At 40.5% G+C, this 19,859-nt stretch overlaps 1 protein-coding gene across 4 annotated transcripts in view; it reads right to left on the reverse strand.

Moving 5' to 3' along the window:
* Positions 1-19,017, reverse strand: part of celf3a (cugbp, Elav-like family member 3a) — a 33,550-nt gene extending 14,533 nt beyond the window's left edge. For 3 of the 4 annotated variants that reach the window (XR_005007072.1, XR_005007071.1, XM_036567182.1), the window contains exons 1-3: positions 17,320-17,509; positions 16,821-16,903; positions 774-822 (exon numbers count right to left, since the gene is read on the reverse strand). Coding sequence is in view for 2 of the 4 variants with exons in the window: in XM_036567182.1 (XP_036423075.1) it covers positions 774-822; positions 16,821-16,903; positions 17,320-17,464 (277 nt within the window). In the remaining 2 variants the exon portion in view is untranslated. Of the gene's footprint in view, positions 1-773; positions 823-16,820; positions 16,904-17,319; positions 17,536-18,220 lie in introns of those variants that run through there. The other variant, XM_036567183.1, reaches the window with a different exon arrangement.
* Between the last annotated feature and the right edge of the window lie 842 nt (positions 19,018-19,859).

Below are 19,859 nucleotides of genomic sequence, written 5' to 3' on the forward strand. Positions count from 1 at the left end.
ATCCAACTGCATTAGATGGCATAACTAATAGAATGTCCATTGTCCACAATGCTTTGTTACAGTTTTGCAATGCGATATCACAACACCACAATGCACCGTTGCACCCCTATCTAGAACAGCAGTGTATGTATGGCTTGTTGTTTCAGTTAAAGGAAAATAAGAGTTTAATGCAGCACATAAACGTTCAAAACGTAGCACTCATCCCAATTATGAAAATTAAGCTGCAATGACCTGTTCTGAACTCACTGCTCTTGTGATTTCACAAAAAAGAATGCATTTACATTACCTGCCTGTTCAGCCTACAACAGTTTAGCTTCATGCTGAAGTTATAGGGAATGTTTCATCTCTGACTGTTTTTTGAACAAGGCACAATACACGGCAATCAGAACAGAGCTAATTTACACATATCAGTCTTAAAAACACAGCCTGTTTAATTCTAAAGGATTTAATTCTAAAGAGGCTGGAAAGTGGTCATTTAAAAATGAATTATAACTGTTTTGGTTCATAAAGCCAGACAAATATTAGAAATGGACCTCTATGTATAAAAAAAAAATTCATTAAATAAAGTACACAAAAAATGTGGGATATAAGCCCTTTAATGTAAGCGTGACTGCAGTTTTGTTTTCTCCCTTTCATTTTATCAGACTGAAGAAGTGTTTCTTCGTATACATGAAAATGCATCCCCCTGAACTACTGTCAACAAACTAATGTTGGTGATTGAACGTTGTTGAATGCTGTGATAAATTAGGTGGTGTTTTGTTTCTGCCTCTTACCTCCGCGGCCCTCGCTGTCCGCTGGCTTCACCTGAATGGGCCGGTTCATCTGGAACACACACAAACAATTCACATGTCATAATCCTCTCTCTCTCTCCTTCTCTAAATGTTTATCATGCCCTATAAACCGAGGCTGGATATATGTGGGATGATGCTGACATCTTTTGATCTGCCCATCTGTCCCTGTGTTCCACTTCCAAAGTGCATTCCCTACCTGACGCCCTATTTCTCCTTTTTCTACACTCGCTCCATCTTTTCATTCACTTCAGGTATCTTTAAAAGGGGAAGTTCACAGATTTTTCTAAATTCCTCCATAATTGAATAGTTAAGATATGAACACAGTCATTCAGAGAGGTTTACTGTGAAATGCTCCGTTCTAAATAAAGTGAGTTAGAATTGTTAATAGCAGTGAAGATGGGAACCGGACGTCTGAAGAGTTGAATACGCTGCCTGATGCCTGAGATATTGTTTTATGATAGTTCTGAGATAAGGTTTTGGCTTAAAACATATTTTTTAAAACGACATGTGTAAGTACATTGGTCATTTTGGATAGTAAATAAAATGGCTATATTTGTATTGTGACTTCTGGTTTCTGTCACCATCACTGTGAACAAATCTGAGTCGGTAAGTTTCTCTACACTGAAACACTTCACAGCAAACTGCTCTGAATGTGAACTTTGTTTACATCCTAATGATTTCATTATGCAGAATCCTTTAAAAAAATCAGTGGAATTCCCTTTTAACCCTTGTCTGCCTGCTTCACAGTCTCTTTCTCTCTCTCCAACCTCATCATAGATCACGTTTGTGCTCTCTCTCCCTCTCTCTGCTAATCCCTCTCTCTTTCTCTCTCTCCCTCTCAGCTGGATGACACCAGGAAAAAGCACACACCCACGCGAGATTAAAGGAGTGATGGGATTAAGCGCGCTCGCCGGCTAATCTGGCTTACAGCCCTTCGCCAGATTAAAATGGTGAGAGATTCAGAGCTCGCAAAAGAGAGGAGAAAAAGCATCGTGAGGGGAAAGAGAGAGGGATGAAAAAGGGGGAGGAGGAGAAGGAGGAAAGAGGGAGAAAGAGAAAGAGTAATTGATATATTATCGGAGCGCATGCTAACCTTTTAACCGTTTGGCATGTTTACAAATCAAGATCTTTCTTTTTACACTCGAACTTTTTCAGTCTAGCCTCATAAATAAAAACAAACAAGGCCTGAGGAGACTTTCATTCAGAAATAAGGTTAAACATATGTTAAATATCAAGAATACAACTCAGAGAAATTTTCGCATCAAACTGCCAGCTTTAGTTTCTGTTTTTAAGTGCTAAAAGATAAACGTAAGAGAGGAGAGGAGAGGAGAGGAGAGGAGAAAAGCAGAGAGGAGAGGAAAGGAGAGGAGAGGAGAGAAAATGTGAGAAGGATGAGGAGGAAAGAAAAGTGAAGAGAAAAAAGTGGTTACAGAATCAAAGAAGCCACAGCAAAAAAAGAAAAGACAGGAAAAGGAAACATGAGAAAAGAAGTATAAAGAAATAAGAATAAGTAAGAGTAAGTAACAAGAGAAGAGAAGAGAAAAGAAAAGAAAAGAAATGAAAAAAGAAGAGAAGAGAAGAGAAGAGAAGAGAATTAAGGATAAAAGAGAGAAGGTTGACTAAAGCCATAGACACAGTTTCAAAGTTGTCATGTACTGTTCACACTACACAACTTGCTGTCTTATAATCCTGTCTCCTTCAAGTTGATCTGGTTTGCACATGACTGGTGAGCGATGGGGTCACACATTACAAGATCTTTCACCAGAAGGAATCTCCGATAAGTCTGTCTGGTCTCCAAACTATGTGCTGTAAACACACATGAGAGATAACACAGGGAATGATACCGTGTGGGATACAGTTTTTTTTTCCCCAAAAAACGGATGTTAGCAAAAAGCGAGGGTTGCAAGTTGTTCGTACGCTGATTTGCAGTGAAAAAACAAGGAGGAAAAAAAAGATGGGCAAGAGAATGGATTGATGATTTAGCCCACCATTTTGCCCCAGATCTGTGGCTTTTCTCTGCAATCTCCAAAAACTGCCAGTGTAAAATCAGGGCTGAAATCGTGTAGTGTGAACGCAGCATTAGCTAACAAAAGCTTTGTAATTGTGACAAAGAAGCTTAATTATGGAGCAGGTGATTGTTGATATTTGTAAATCATTCATTTCATCCACACACTACACTGATCACACACACACAAACACACACACACACACACACACACACACACACACACACACACACACACACATTATACAGAAAACCTTTAAAATGACTCATTAACTTACACACATGCACACACGGGTCAAATACCCAGAGGGCCGTTTATCACTGTGACTAATGAAGGATGTTGCATTGATTACTTCAGTCATTTGTGGCGCTGTAACATTTCACCACACCCCAGTGGGTTTGCCTGAGGGTCAGTTCTGATGGGGGTCTTCGGACTATAATGTCAGCAGCTGCACATGCGGCTGAGCTACTTTAACATCAGCTCTGACAGCAGAAGGCCGCTCTGAAGCGAAAACAGTAGCGTGAGCCGAACAGACGGGCGACTCTTTCAGCAATTGGAGGCATATTAATGGCTGTTTTCCTGCTGGCCTGTTTGGTTGCAATACTGCCGCATCACTGCTGCTCCACGCTGGTTAAATGGCTGGTCACGTGCCTGAAAATTACTTTTCATTTCAAGCCAAGCACTATGGCCTACAAAGGCCTCTTCCCGAGCCTAGATATCAGCCTGAGCCTTCACTGTTGCTACTATAAAGCCGCTGTTTTTAGATTCTTCTCTGTGAAATAATGTGAAATGAGCTTTTCTCACACAGATGTAACACGGGCTCACGGTTCTGTAGGTCACTGTAGATAAAACGCAATAAAAAATACAGACAACGCTGCTGCTGCCGTGTTTATCTCCAAAGAATGGCTCCATTTAAAACCAATATTAGTCCTTTTGATTCAGTGCAATCTGTCAAATTGAAATTCACGGCTAATTTGGAGAGCTGCTTTATTCAGCTCCCTTTTGTGCTGATGACGAGCTTCCGAGATGAAGAAGAGAGGAGGAGGAAGGGATGGAGTGGTTGGGAGGAAAAAAAAGGAGACAGAGGGAGAGAGCATACAAAGGGATGAGTGCAACAGAGAGAGAGGGAGAGGGAGAGAGAGAGAAAGAGCGTCATGGCACTGCCACTTCAGGTCGGCACGGCAACCAGACTGCGGCTGCCATGACAACAGGGAGCCGAGCTCTCCAGCAGGTAAACAAGGTTGCCCCGGACAACCGGGGAAGGGAAGGGGAGAGAGAGAGAGAGAGAGAGGGAGAGAGAGAGAGAGAGAGAGAGAGAGAGAGAAAGAAAACAGGGGAGCGAAGGTGAAAGATAAGTGGAAGACAGGAAATTGAATGAGTGTTTGAGAAAGGGATGAAGGGAAAGAAAAAAGAAGAATAAAAAAAGAGTTCTGATTGAGTCACTGGGGAGAGAGAAAGAGCATCATGGAAAGACAGGAAAACAGGAGGAGAGTGATAGCAAAAAGATGTAGAGAGAGAAAGAGGGAAAGAGAGGGGGGAATATCAGAGGAGAAGGAATGAAACAGAAAAGAGGAAAAAGAAAAAGAAAGGAAAGAGTGAGAGAAAAGAAAAAAAGAGAGAAATACAGAAAAAAGAGAGAGGAAAAGAAAGAAAAGAGAGGGAGACAGAAAAGAAGAAGGAAAAGAAGAGGGGAGAAAGAAAAGAGAGGATGACAAAAAGAAGAAAGGAAAAAGAAAAAAGAGGGAGAGAAAGGAGAGAGACAAAGAGGAAAAAGAGGAAAGGAGAAAGAAAAGGGGGAGAGAGAAAAAATAAAACAGAGAGAAAAGAGAAAAAGAGAAAAGAGAGGGAAAGAGAGAAGAGACAGTGACAAAGAAAAGAGAAAAGCTAATAGAAAAGAGAGGGAAGGAGAGAAGAGAGAAAAAAGAGAAAAAGAAAGGAGAGCAAAAAAGAGAGACAGAGAAAAGAGAGCAAACGAGAGAGAGAGAGAGGAAAAGAGAGAGAGATGATGGTGATGAGTAATTAGTTGCCAGAGAAACAGAATCAGAGCATCTCAATGTTCTAGAGAAGCTGTTGGTTCGGATAAATAAGCAGCAGAAATGTTGATGTTTGAAGTTGTTCATCCTCAACAAGCAAATACACTCACACAGAGCGCTGGAGTGTGTGGAACATTAACAGACCTCTTCCGGCTCCACTCGCCACTCTGCTGCTTACACACACACACACACACGCCATACTCACTAAACACAAACCATAAACACACACATACACACACACTTCTAAACTCTCGTGTGTGCTGCTGTGGCGTTGGAGGATTTTTCTGGGATTATAGAATATTAAATCCATAGATTATTCAATCAAATCACATCACCCCCCCTTATCCACACACACACACACTTTTAATGCTCCACAGGCTCGATGCCAAATCACGACACAGTGTAGAGTGAGATCACATTCAACACACCACAAACCTAATACAAATCTCTAAAAAGAACACACACACCCCTCCTCCGTAAAGTGCTCTTAAGTGTATAAAACATAGACACACCCACAAAAAGCAATGATGCAATCAAAGGATCATCATATATATTATGGCAGGAAAAAAAAGAGTGATGCTTTGCATCAGTGACATTGTGTGGCATTTTTTTTTTATTCCAAAGAACAAAATATTTTCTCCTTGGAATTAAAATGGGACGAAATGGGCGTTCCTCTCATTTCTAGCCTGCAGCATTCGGCCATTTGAAAGGGCAATGACTCACACATTGGAGCCCATCTCACACGCATGTGTGTGTGTGTGTGTGCGCGTCATCGCTGTCGAAATAAAACTTGTATCTACATTTTTGTTTCGCTTTTCATTTTTTTAAGAATCTAAAAACACCAGCTGCCATTTACATTGTGTCCAAAATTACCTTTAATAAAATCTTTCTTTTTTTTGCTGTGACAGGCGATATTTGTGTGTGTGTGTGTGTGTGTGTGTCTGTGTGTATGTGAGTGCATCCATGTGTGAGTATGCGCGTGTGTGTGTGTGTGTGTAACTTCAGGCGTTCTGCTACTTGCCACAGTGTGTAAATCCATGTTGATTTGGGAGTGTGTGTGTGTGTGCGCATGTGTCTCTACACAGAGCCTAATTCTCACTCTCGCTCTTTCTCCCTCCATCCAATTGCCACGCATTGCATCGCTCCCGTTCCTTAGCAACCCAGCATCTCTCGTCCCAGCCGTCTCCTGGCAACAGGACCCGCGACCGTAATCAACCTGCCACCCCACCCCCAATGTCTCTCTCTCTCTTCCAATCCTTTTCTCTGTGTGCACGCTACTCCCGTTTCCTGCTTTTTCCGCCGACACAAAGACAAAACAATGCCTGTTCACACACACACACAGACACACACACAAACACACTACACATGCATTATTTGATTAATTAACTGATCTTTAATGCTTTAAACAATAAAAGCAGAAAACCCTCTGTTTTCCCTGAAAGTAGTGCTGGGTGATCATCGTCTATACTGGTGTACTTGTATTGATGTCACACAACAATATCGATTCTTAGGTTTGGCATTATTGATAGATAACAGGAATTAAGAAATTATGGAGTGGAGTATTTCACCCCCTAATGTAGTGATATCCAATTCCCACCTGCTATAGGTGTCCCCCTATGAAGTTATGCTACCAAGCTAGGGGGGTCAGGGCTAGCACATGCTGCCACCAAGACACATGAAGCGAAAACATCAACATTGGACAGCTCAACACGCTTGGAGGAGAACACTAACTGCCAATGCAGTTACATTAGCTAACAGACACCTGAGTTGGCTAGCATTGCGCTGAGTGACTGGGTGGGCAGGATGGAACTCCATCTCCCCCCAGAGAGAGTGAGACCTATTATGATCTCTTGGACTCCTGATCACGGTCGACTATGGCTTCGCCAGAGATCGAACTCACAATCTCTCAGTGATAGGCCAGGACTGGAGCCGTCTTAAGAGAAGTAGAACAGAATAAAATGTTTGGAAGATATTGTTTTAACACAAAGGTTCCAGCACTGAGAAAAACAAGATTATTAAACTTCACTAATAATGCAAACCTTATATACTTGGAAAAGTATTATAATATTTACTTTTATCAGTACATTAAAACTACATTTAGGCTACACAATATGGAACAGATACACTGATGTATTAACATGATTCAGACTGTATGAAAACCTGTGGTCGATCAAAATGTTTATAGAACATTATCTGGGAACAAGTGTGGTTCTAAATCTGAAGAATTGTTGTTGTTTTGCAGTGTATATCACGACAAAGCTTTACAGTGGACTGCGTCCTCCAGAACACCTCGCTCTACCTTCACATCGTACAAAATCCCAGAAGACGCTTTACTGCCTGAACCAATCAATAAGCCAAAACCAATTAGCCTTATCCAAAAGGTGCCCATCACCGATAATCAATGACTCTGAAAGAGAAAACAAGAGGACGTGGCAAAGATCACATAACTCCATCGCGTTAACGCCACTGAGCACTTGATGACTGCCATGAAGATGGATTTGGGAAGCAGTGTCCTTTTGTAGCACTGGTGTGGTGTAATCATGTTTAGGTGCACTCCTCTCCAGTGCATTCTTCAGATTCTCAACAGGTTCTGATATCTGTCTTACTAGCAGGTGGATAGTTCTAGCATGTAATGATGCAATCATAAATACAGAGCTTAATGTGTGCTGTCAAAGTGCTGAGGTGTAAATACTGGAGTGTTACATTTGACTATCATCTATAAGGTTGTGGGCAAGACACTAAGAGTGGGAAAAACAATCGATTCATAGATGCATCTCGATTCTCTAATGAAATCAATTGTTTTTATATACAGTCAAATGCAAAGGTTTGAACACCCTCAGTCAAATTACATTATTTTGTTGATTTATTAAAGACCTATCTGAGCTGGATCAGTTTTAACCAAGGTGGTCAGTTAATGAAAGTTGTAAGGGATTCGACGGGCTGATTCGTGCGGGATAAAATTTCCCAAAATACCTTTGATAGCCTGGATCGATACGTCATAGGTGTTCACTTCAACATTAGGAGTAGAATTAACCAGATCCAAGTCAACAAAAACAAACATTGTTAATCTCAGATGCAGCAGCATTAGGCTAGTAAAGTGGGCTCATTCAAATAAACATGTTGTTCAACAGGACAGAAACCGCTGTGCTTGGTGAAAGGCATCTTCAGACTTCACTTTTTATACTCTTTCTAATTAGCCCATCACCAAAAATATGGTACGTTGTACTTCCGTTTTAAACTTCACGATAAAGGAAGGACGATTTGAACACGACGAGCTCAGAGTTTGACAAATTACAGAAAGTAATTCACTTCAGATTGATTACTTAGCAGACTTGTGAAAACCACAAACATTTCGTATTAGATTTAAATCAAGAATCTCATCTGTAATCACTCAAATTATAGCAATAATTGCAACTAATCTAGCTTGAAAAGGGTTTATGTGAACCTAAGTTAACGCATCCTCTAAAGCAGACGTTCCCAACCTTTTTTAACTCACGGCTCACACAACCGATCATTAAAGCTTCTGCAGCCCACAAGATTTTAGCGACAACATCACTTAAAGTGCAAAAGAATATATAATAATCTCTGTAGCCTGTCAATTTTGCTTCTTCATATATCTCATATACATGTACATATAACTCAATACAAACACAATAAAATAAGTAAACATTTTCTAACTTACTTAACAAGTTAGCTGATGTTATTTGGCAGCTACCAACAGATTTTGCACACCAAATGTTATTTTTTCGAATGTCAAAATTGTGACATTATTTTATTTGCGCTCTGTTTGATAATTTTGAACTTTTTGCCAGCAACAGACTTCTGCTTTCTTATGACTGGTGTTAGCATCTCCCAAATCAGCTCAAACTGGGGTCAAACTGAGTTACAAACATCCGAGCTATATCCAAAACCTCTCAAAGTTCCAGCTCCTGAATGAGGCGGTGAGACTATCGGTGCTCCTTTCACTCAACGAAAATGGAAAACAGCCCACCCAGTGTCATCATTTTCACGATTTGTGAGGAGCAAAGGAGATCCTTGTCACAGACATTCTGCCTGTTTGTATGTTTCTGTCACGGCACAAGCAGGCCTGGTACTTTCTGCTGCACTGAACGTTTTGGTTCATACTTGGTTCAGTCTGAGATGTGCTGGTTGTTTCACTTGTAAGTGGTCCAGCCTTGGGATCTTTCTTTTGGAAGACCCTGTTTGTAACCATTAATCTGTGATGCAGGAATTCCATACAAATGAAAAGAGAAACGTTTGACTTGCACTGAAAACGTAAACATAGAGACCATTTTGTCAGACTAATAAATGAGGTAGAGCTAAATATGATGTTCTGTGTTTGCAAATAATTACTCATGTTTAAAATAACATTTGTTTAAAAACATTTGTTTAAAAGACAGCAGCAGCCCCCTAGCAGTACTACTGCGGTCCACAGGTCGAAAGCCACTGCTCTACAGGGAACAAACTTAAATATAACATTTTTCTGCAAATTTTGGTGCACAATTTCTTTTCATGTGCTGAGTTTATATTGGTAAAAAAATAAATTCAGCAAAAAAATCTGTAAATCAACAGAAAGTGTACTTTAAAATGTGCAGAAGCTGACCGAGGTGCCCAAACATCTGCATACTGCTGTGAGCTCTGCATTTCCCCTACTGTAAAATAAAATTCTTGTGCAGTCAGAGCTATTATAAAGTACGATACTTGGTACAGCCTGGCTTGGAGGTGTGAAAAATCCAGGATCTCACTGATTAATCCACGTTTGTAGTCACAAATTGGACACTGTCGTGCTTATGAAATGAAGGGCTTGAAACAACAGTAAACATGATTTGGAGGCTTTGTTGAACACCCACCTTGATTGCCAAGTGGCTAATAAGCTAATCCAGTACTATTCAGAGTTATATTCAGAGCCAGAGCTATGCTGTATACAACATGTGACACAAAAATATCAAATAAAAATGTATTTTCTGTTTTTTAGATTTAAGTTAAAAGCCTATATATGGTGAAACAGGCACATAGACTTAGCAAGTGCAATTCAATTCAGGCTACATTTAAGTTTGACTGAAGTAACACTACTAAAAAACTTAATATGAGCTATAAAAATCAAATCTGCAGACGCATCGAGAAAAGTTTAATAAATGCATCCTAGCACTTTGAATCGTCTTCTAAATGAAGAGCTACAACAGCACACCTAATAGGCTATCAATTTAACCTGGGTTATACTTTAACAAATACGGGTGAATCTTTAACCAGCACCTGTAGTTCATCTGTAGTGCATCTGTTCACACACTTGATTAAAATCTTTTGCCAAGCTATTTACATTACTAATACAAAGGAGCTAACACTGATTTTTTAAGATAAACAAAAGACAAACGGTCCTCATACACGTTTAAAAGGAAGAAGGCCACAAAGTTAACCTGCTTTAATTCCCCACAGCCTCTTCATCATTCACTGGACATTATGTATTATTGATCACGGACACATTCGGCGAAGTACACCGTCTTTGACAAACGAGTGTTGGGCAGGATCTTGGTGTAAGTGATCTGTTCGAGAAAATAAATAAAGTACAACTCACCTATCAATCAAAAGGCACAGAGGGACAACACTGCAGAAGGGTGTGATTAATAACCTAATCAGGAGCCAAAGGGATACGATTCATTTCCAGCCCGACATCTAACAGAAGGTACGATTAAGGTTATTTAGAGTCCAACTGCTACTTACTTTCACAAGTTTACTTTCGAGTTTTTCACTAACCAAACATGGAAAACAAATAGAAGGGGGGAAACCGGCCAGCATCATATACAACTGAGGGGAAAATGCACCCATTAGAATAAAATTGAATTGAATGTGGAGTCTTGATAAAAACATTTTATAACTCTGTCTTTTATTTTACCTTAATTAAATAATTTATTCATTTACTAGCCTCTGAATAGTAGAACAAAATGCTAAATTGTTTTAAAATTTTAGTTGTTTTTTAATTAAACAACAAAACCGTATTACAAGAAAAAAAATAGTTATTTGAGGTTTGTTAATGGTGCAAATAAATCTGCCCGTCTAGATGCACGTCTATATCTGATTAAGTTCTACTTTTACTGACTTTAATCATCAAAGGACACACACACACATCCTAACAGATGTCCATGTTTAAGCTGATAGATGTTCTCCCTCATCCAATCCCCCCACCCCCAAACACACACACACACACACACACACACACACGCTCGGCCGCACCCCTCCCCCAATCGCCCGTAGCTCATTATGTCAAATTTTCATTCATTCATTCACTCATTTCTCCCTTCCCCCCTTCTCCCTCTTTCACTTATCCCACCAATTTCTCTTTAATTATCCTTCTTTTCACCTCGCTCCCTCGTTCCCTTCTCTCCAACCCTTCAACCCCTCATTTATTCCAACAATGGTTTCATCTTGTCTCAGTGTGAGTATAGATACTGACACTAACGCACACTTAATCTCATAGCTCCTGTAAACCACACACACACACACTTTAACAGTGAACAGTGGCACTCACTTGGGACTGTGTGTGTGTGTGTGTGTGTCTCATTTATTTATTTGTTTATTTATATATATATATATATATATATATATATATATATATATATATATATATATATATATAGTCATTAGACTTACAGACACATATGCGTTGGGATGCGGGGATACATGATATTTCTCACGTACATATCTTTCATACATAATGATACACCCAGATTAGCACTAGCGAAGGTCACAATGTGTGTATATATACACACACACACTTGCATGCACAAGCACACATACACACATATTACTAAAAATACAAAACACAAAAAATAACAATAATAATATATCGCTTTATGTACATCAACATGTTTGTTTAAGCATTTTTAAACCTCTTCTTATGGCAGCTCAGTACTACTTGTAACCATCGCCCACCTAGTTTTTCTCACCAGTCCCTTATTAAATTAAATCAGGAGTGCTGGTGATAGATTTGAACAAACCCATGTGACACCTTACGTTGATATAGTCTTGTTAAATTTTGCTGTAACTATGTTTATTTGTATTTATTCTAATGGTATACAGTGTTTTTAGAGGCAGAAAAAACACTTATTACCAAGCTATATGGTTTCTGCTTAGGTGTCCGACTTCTGCACAGTTCTGTACTTTCACATGCTCAGGCACATAAACACGGCTTCATCTGCTAATAAGACCAAAAACAGTTAACATATTAATTTCCCTAGGCAGAAGATACAGCACAACTAATGATGTTTAATATCAATCTAAAGGATTAAACACACTACAACTGTGTCTGCTCTTATCTACAACACACACACATACACATTTAGCATCCCCCCTTTCAATCAAAACACCTGCCCGGCCCTCCCCCACAACAAAAGCATGTCACACACGCTCTTAGCCATACACACCTCAGTGCACGCACATACACAGTTGCTAAAGTGACCTCACTGCCATTTTCCTTGCAGAGCTGTCTATGTGCAGACTGAACTGTGAGCATGCTAACGCTGTTAAATGTTAATTAAGTCAGGGCTGGTTGGACAGACGCTGATGAGAACCATGGCTCTCCTGGAGTTTGCAAATGGGGTTCTGATCTAAGAATGAGGCCAGAATCCATTCATTCTGCCTATTAGGGCCGCTCAATATATAATTTGTAAATCACAACATCGATAAGTATGCAAATGTGTTTTTAACCAATCACTATTTGTTTTTTTGTGTGCTGGCCAATCACAGACAGGTGTTTGGATGAATTAAGGCATGAAGGAACAAATGTATGATATTCCATATATAAAACAATGAAGGCCTATTCATAATGTGTTTCCAGTATTTTGCAAGGAATATCGCAATTGCAATATGTAGCAATAGGCCCATAATAGCAATAAAGCATCACACAGCTCCAAGTAGAACACTGAACTACTGGCTTAATCATCCTTTAAACGAACGCTTTCCACTGTTATAGCCATAATTCACTGGAAATCAAAAACTGGACTAATACCTGCTAATATCTGCAACCAGTTTTGTGGTGATTACACAATAGCTCTGATTAGATTTGCACTAGGAGTGGCAGTTTGTAGCTATTCAACAAATAGAAGGCCCGAAAAGCAGCATCATTTAGGCTGTCCATGAAGTTCAATTAGTAGCTAGCTACAATCAGAAAGCTCTCTTTTGTCTCTGTCCAAAAAAAAAATTATCTCCAAAATGGTAACTACACAGGAAAAGGCAAAACATCAATTACTTCTAATATAAGTTAATGTAAAGAGGTTTTATTCCAACTTTTGGAGCATTTCTATTGGTCTATTTATCATGCAAGTTTCACACAAAGTAAAGGGCATTTGCTGTGCTCAAATGATGTACAAAAAAATGGAGATACTAGTTTTATTTTGTACAGCAACGATTCAGAACATCTTTTGCCCTTCAGTAGATTAATATTGGCTATAGATATTGGCCATAGAGCACTGATTTTAATATAATGAATGCTCATTTAAAAAAAAAGAAAAAAAAAGAAATAAACTGCCCATTAGGAGAAGAGTAAAATGTGATGCATTGCTGGCCCTAAAAAGTCAGTCCACTGTGGCAGACCACTTCAGCACAGTGACTGATCTAAAACTGAGCAGCAAAGTGACCAAGTACAGACTCAGTCTGGCTACAGAGAGTAGCAGACACAAGAACAGAACGTGCAAAATTCACTGAGTTTTGCAAAGAAGTCTCTACAAGAATTAGCAATAAATATCTCTTAGTGGGCAACCTCTCTAAATGACCATACTTATCAGGAGAACACAGTGAATGGTGCAAACTGGCACAATGCATCCTGGCTTGCCACTATAAGTGAAACAGCAAGTGACCACATCACACTTTAAAGATTGAGTCCACACAAACATTTAAGTGTACTCTGTATGTGTCTCTATATATGTCATGTATATATATGTAGGCTTTCCTCTTCTTATGCTCCTACAATTTCAACAGCACAATCTTGAAATGTTTAATGTTTGAGCTTACCAGTTTAAACTGTATTGTCATTATAACTTGCCTAATCATTATTCTTTTCCCCCCAAATTCTTTTTTTGTATTTTTTTTTTTTTATTTTCAAACTCTGGAGTCTGAGCTTATGAAATACAAATGTAGCATTACATTACAAGCCAATAAAGCAGACTGAATTGAACTGAATTTAAATTGAACTGATTGAACTGAATTTAAATTGAATTTGAGTTGGATATGGCAGTGATCTGAGATGCAGCCTGTAATAGAATAGCACCGTAACAAAAGGGTTCAAATGAGGGTGAGAGTATCATCAGGCTAACACAATGGATTTAAATGAGTGTGTCATTAAATGTGTTTGTGTTTGTGTGTGTGTGTGTGTGTGTGTGTGTGTGTGTGTGTGTGTGTACGTGTACGTGTACTGCCGCTTTTGTTGTGCCTGAATGCGTGACGAACACAGCTAAGCAAACATGTTGGGATGGCAACTGGATCCAGGGAGCAAGAGATAGCAGAGATGGGCAGATGATAAGAGGCAGAGAAGAGAAGAGAAGAGAAGAAAGAAACAAACAAGGAGGAGAAGACAAGCAAGGAAACAAGAAAAGAGAATGAGATGAGAGACTAGAAAAGAGAGAAGCTGTGATGATATGACAAAAAAGAGGTAGAAAATATGAGAAAAGAGAAGAGTTAGACAAAATGAGACAAGAGGTACAAAAAAGAGAAAAGAGAACAGGTAAGAAATGAGGGAAGAAGTAGGAAAAAAAGAGAAGATAAATAGAGACAAGCGAACGAGGAAAAGAGCTTTACCCCTCCTCCTCCTCTTTGTCTGTTTTCTCCCCTCTCTCGCTCTCTCTGTCCACAATCTGTGTGCCTCTCACCTGAAATTAAACATAGGGCCAGGTGCCACTCCAACTATACCATCTGTTCCACCCCTCCCTCCCTCAGTCACTCTGTTTTCTCTTTCTTGCTCTCCTATATTCCCAGGACTCTTTACTAAATGGTCCCAGGGCGGTTACCTAAGCGCTTCAATGTATATAAGTGATACTACGAGAAACTACCTAGAAAAACTTTGATCATGAGAGAGAGATGAGCCTGTTTTTATCTTTTCTTTTTTTTTCTTTTTTACAGTCCAGCTCACTGTGCCTATCTGAGTCACGCACATGCTAAGCATTCATGGAGGTGCATTGTCATGGCAATTCTATATGACTGACAGAGCAGGGGGGTGTGGTCTACCCCAAGAGGCAGGTGCTGTCAGCCGGTAATAATGCCACACAGCTGGGGTGTGCGTGCAGGAGAGAGAGAGAGTGAGAGAGGGAGAGACTGCTGTTTAGTGTTGGGGGGGATGTGTTCTTAATAATGTGGTTTTCCTTGTAGCAGAGAAAGCACGGGGAAGGGGTGTGGAGTGGAAGTCCGGTCTGGATGGTTTTGGAGACGGTCTCGCAAGGCTTAGGTGATGAGGGCAGACAAATGGAAGGATGGAGGGATTGAGAAGGAGGATTTAAGTGAGGCACCAACAAGCCTCCTCTTTGAAAGGTCATGAAGGTCAGACTACTGTCATGCTAATAATAGGATTTTGAAAGGAGCTCCTGGGTCTCTACAGGGCCACATGCCTACTTGATATTGATTTAGCAGTATTGGTAAATAACAAACTTAGTTAACTGCAGCATATATCATTTGCTACTCGAGATTGGCATTAAAGAACAGTACAGTGTGTTCTGGCTACAAATTACATAAAAAAAAAGCATGTTTCCTGTCCGGAAATCTTTTGTTTTTTTCTTGTTAATGTTTACAACAGTGTTTAAGGCTCTTTTTGGTGTCATTATAAGAAAAGAAAAAAGATCAAAGCAAGCCATGTCAGGTTTATAAGGCATTCTTTTAGCATAAAGTACCACATACAGGTACATTAATTGCATTAATGCAGGCTTAAATATCATCTAATAACATCATTTATTTGAAAAAATGAACTTCATCAGTCTCGCTAGCACTAAAGTACCTGCGCATAAATGTAAACATTGAGTCTACACGCTGTATAAATAGTTGGCTTTCTATAATGTGTTCATCTGTAATCCCCCATTTCTCTGACCCCTCAATAAGTCTCGGCAGGCTAACGGCATCTCCTAGCACAATGGATGCAAATCAGAACTGAATCGCTTCCTTTATCGTTCGCGAACGGGTGGCGGACATTCTCCCACTCCGCTTTCCCCCCTCAGGCCGATTACATTTACTCAAATCCAATTTAAAGGAAAAAGCAAATGCCCTCCTGGTCTTCATTGCCAGCTCTTAACCTACTGGAACATAAAGCTGACGGAGTGTAGTCCTATTACAGGAATACTGGAGAATACTACAGAAACCCACCGCCTCAAAGCACATTTATAACAGAGTCTGTTTTGAGTCAATGGATTTTGTTCTTTTACTTAGAACAGCGAATGCATTTAACATCTTTGGCAATCGGCTGAAATATTCCTTTAAGGCCTCATTCCAAACCCAACAGACCCTTCAGGACCCTCAGTGCAGGCCTGAAAGGCAAGAAAGGACACAAGCCAAAAGGTTTCGACCATGTTCCTGAAGCCCATGGTATGATAAATAAGGGAATAAGGACTGATTTGAGCCAGAACATAAGGGTGGGAGGACTTTAAGCGGGGGGGGTGCGGTTTGAAGATTTTTCGAATTTGCAGGTTGCTCATTATTGTGCGGATAGAGCAGATGGCCGAGCGAGTTAGCTAATCAACAACTTCAGAGAGAGTGCCACCATCGCGGATGCCTTCTCAAGGATTATGCTCCTCCTACATGCCTAATTAGAGTCTGGTTGGTTGGCAAAGACTTCCACAGCTCCCCCCGATTCTCAACACCATGTAGCACATCTCATTTGCTATACATAGAACATTATATTTAATGCTCTGTAATACTTAAAGGAAATTTTATGTTATATGGACCACATTGACCATTTCATCGTCCAGCCTGCTGTAATAATGCCATGACATGAAAAAACTGGATTATGAGAAGCCACTTACCCCTGGCAACGTTTTCTGTTCATGCAACGCGTTCTGGGCCTTCAAAGCGGACTCCCTGGCGCAGTACGTCAAGAACGCACATCCTGTTGGAACAGAACAGAAAAAGGAACTGATTGCACAATACTTATTTTGGTGGTTATGATATTCTGTACACACAAAAAACAACCAAAGCCGTATTTATTGTTCAGCAGTGCAAAGAAACGACTTTGCTGCTACCAGAAACAACACGTTAGTCACATAAGACAATCAAACAACAACAACAACACACACAGACACAACAGCCACCTTATTTTTTTCCATCTCAATCTAGAGCCACTCACATTTGATCAAGTTTGGCTGAAAACAACCCGTCATGGGTGTGCACGTATTTATAAAGTTATTACATTTCACGACACAAATAGCTGCGCTGTGGAGAGCTCATCCCCTGCCAACAGCCCGTCTCTCTCCTCTTCCCTCTCCCCTTGAGGCTGCCCGTTCAATAGTGTCATTGCTGAGTTACCTTTGTGCATGCCCGTGTACTTGTCCTTGATGACCGTCAGCTCATAGATCTTGCCGAACTGCTCGAAGATGGGCTTCAGGTCTTTCTCCTCCAGGTTCCTGGGGATCTGGCCGATGAAGAGCTTGATGGCGTCGGGCTCCTTCATTGCGACGGACTCGCGGCGCCCTCGGAAGGGGGAGAGAGGGTCTCCGGTACAGGGGCTTCCTTCAGCCGGCTCTGAAGAGGAAGACGTCAAAAACAAAACAATGAAGGGGTGGGAGCGAGAGGCGACCACACAGGACAGAGACGGGAGCAGATGAGCGCTTAGAGTGAGAAGAAAGAAGAATTCAAGAAAAATATAATTATAATAATGATAATAATAATAATAATAATAATAGCAGTAGCAATAATTACAACAATAGTAACAGTATGAACATCACTTGAACATACATGTACAGTCACATACAAGCATAGAGCATGCGTGCCTATATAGACATATGTATTTATATATACAGCATACATGTCTATTTACCCACATATGCACATACACACATATATAAAAACACACTTACACATATACACACATACATAATTGACTAATAGGAGAAGACCAAAAATTTAGGCAAAAAATACATTTTTCAAGCCCTAAACTGAATTAAAACTCATATTGTGTGCTATGAAAAATCCCATAAACAAACCACATTGCCTCTGTATTGTACAGAGCTATGTGGTGCCGGGTGACCTGGCTGCTTCTTTGTTTAATCCCGTATAGATGCACACAGCCGTATGTCACGCTCTTTGTCCCAGGACCCTCACAGCCTACGTGACTGAGAGCAACAAGACAGCCAGCGCTCCCTGCCTTACAGCCTCCAACGGGCTTTTTAAACGAATATCAGCCGTTAAAAATGTCCTTGTATCTTACATGATCCAGCTCCTGTAGTGGAAATCTCTGCTGCTCTTCTCCGTCTCTCTCTCAGTGTTAATCCTGAGGGGGGTTGATGCTGGCTTGTTTTCTCGCAGCCTCTCTCACTCGGGTCCTCGCGTCGTCCCCGCCAGCGATGCTGGAGATAAAGGAGCTTTGTGGAGATGATGGTGGTGACCGAGTCTGGAGGGGGTCTGTGCTGTGTGTCCTCTCGCTCGCGCTGATTACCTCTTTATCTCCGGCGCGATTCAGTGTCGACCGCTCTCGGTTTCAAAACGCGGTTTTACTGAAAAGGATGAAAATGTCCCTGCGAGGCGGTCCAGCTGCTCTCGGGCTGTGTGAGCGGTCTGGACAGTCTCTCTGTGAAGGTACCCCGGCGCTTTGACGTCGTAAGCCGGTGTCTCCCCCCATGTCCAGCCCCCACCCTCCCGCAGCGGGGGGAGTGTGGAAAAGCGGGGGCTCTGCTCAAGGGAGCGTCCACATTTTCTTTAACAGAGACCACACGAAGCCAGGTGGAACGATACTGTACATTTTAAAATTTAATTCGCTGCTAATTAACAAATGCAGGTCAAACAATGTTCATTCTCTGACTGCGACCAGAGTCATATTAGTCATGTATTTACATTTGAAGACATGAATTTCATAGAGGTAGACCATACTAAGGGCCCTCATGTTTATAACCTCAAATACACAAAAGCAAGACAAACACATACAGTTAGCTCTATAATTATTAGGACCCTTAGAATATGACTAAAAAAGGTCACAAAAATGTATTTGTGATTAATTAGTTCTATCTCTCACAAAATATGAGAAATCTAACCTCTAAATAGGTTTTAGTCTAAGAAAACTGTGCATATACACACACTATATATACACGTGTGTGTGGTTAAATGATTAACAAGAAAGGCATGTTTCTATTGTCTTGTTTGCTTAACTATATTCATGCCATATTTGAATATTTGAATTGTATTCACATTTCAAGACTTGCTGCTGAAAAACAATATCTATCCTAAATGTTTACAAATGCATTACAATGCTGTACTGATGACATTAAATATCATAAGGCATATTAAATATTATAAAAAGACCAGTTTATATTATACATATATTATACTGCAGCAGTACTGATATACAGAATAGCACTGCAACATAGTAACGTTTAAAATATCGAATCAGTGTTTCGCTAATCAAACCTGTATCGTAGTGTGGAAAGGCCTGAATATTAGAGAGATGTTTTGTCCCTCCTCGTGTTCGTCTTTGAGTTTGCACGTAGTTTACAGACGGTGCCTGACGCCGGGGACGCTAATCCGCCTTTTGTTCTCTCAGGCTCTGACCGCGGTGCTGAAACCGTCCGCGGCCATGAGGCTTTCGGTGGCAGCTTTATCACCACACAGTCAAACAACTGCAGCGGCTTTACAGCTTAAACCACCCACAGGACCGAGCAGAGACACAGCAATATGAGACAGTGCTGAAAACTAGCCGTGCAGGCGAACGTTACCTCAGGAGGAGGAAACAGCACAGATGCTGTAGTAAACAGCAGCAAGGCTACTTCATAAAAACACAGCCTATCGTGGTCTCGTTTGGGGGGTTTTAAGCGTGTGACCGGGAATTTGCTTTAATTTGAACGGCTTGGCAACCA

This window comes from Colossoma macropomum, unplaced genomic scaffold, assembly GCF_904425465.1.
Source record: "Colossoma macropomum unplaced genomic scaffold, Colossoma_macropomum, whole genome shotgun sequence".
Taxonomy (NCBI): domain Eukaryota; kingdom Metazoa; phylum Chordata; class Actinopteri; order Characiformes; family Serrasalmidae; genus Colossoma; species Colossoma macropomum.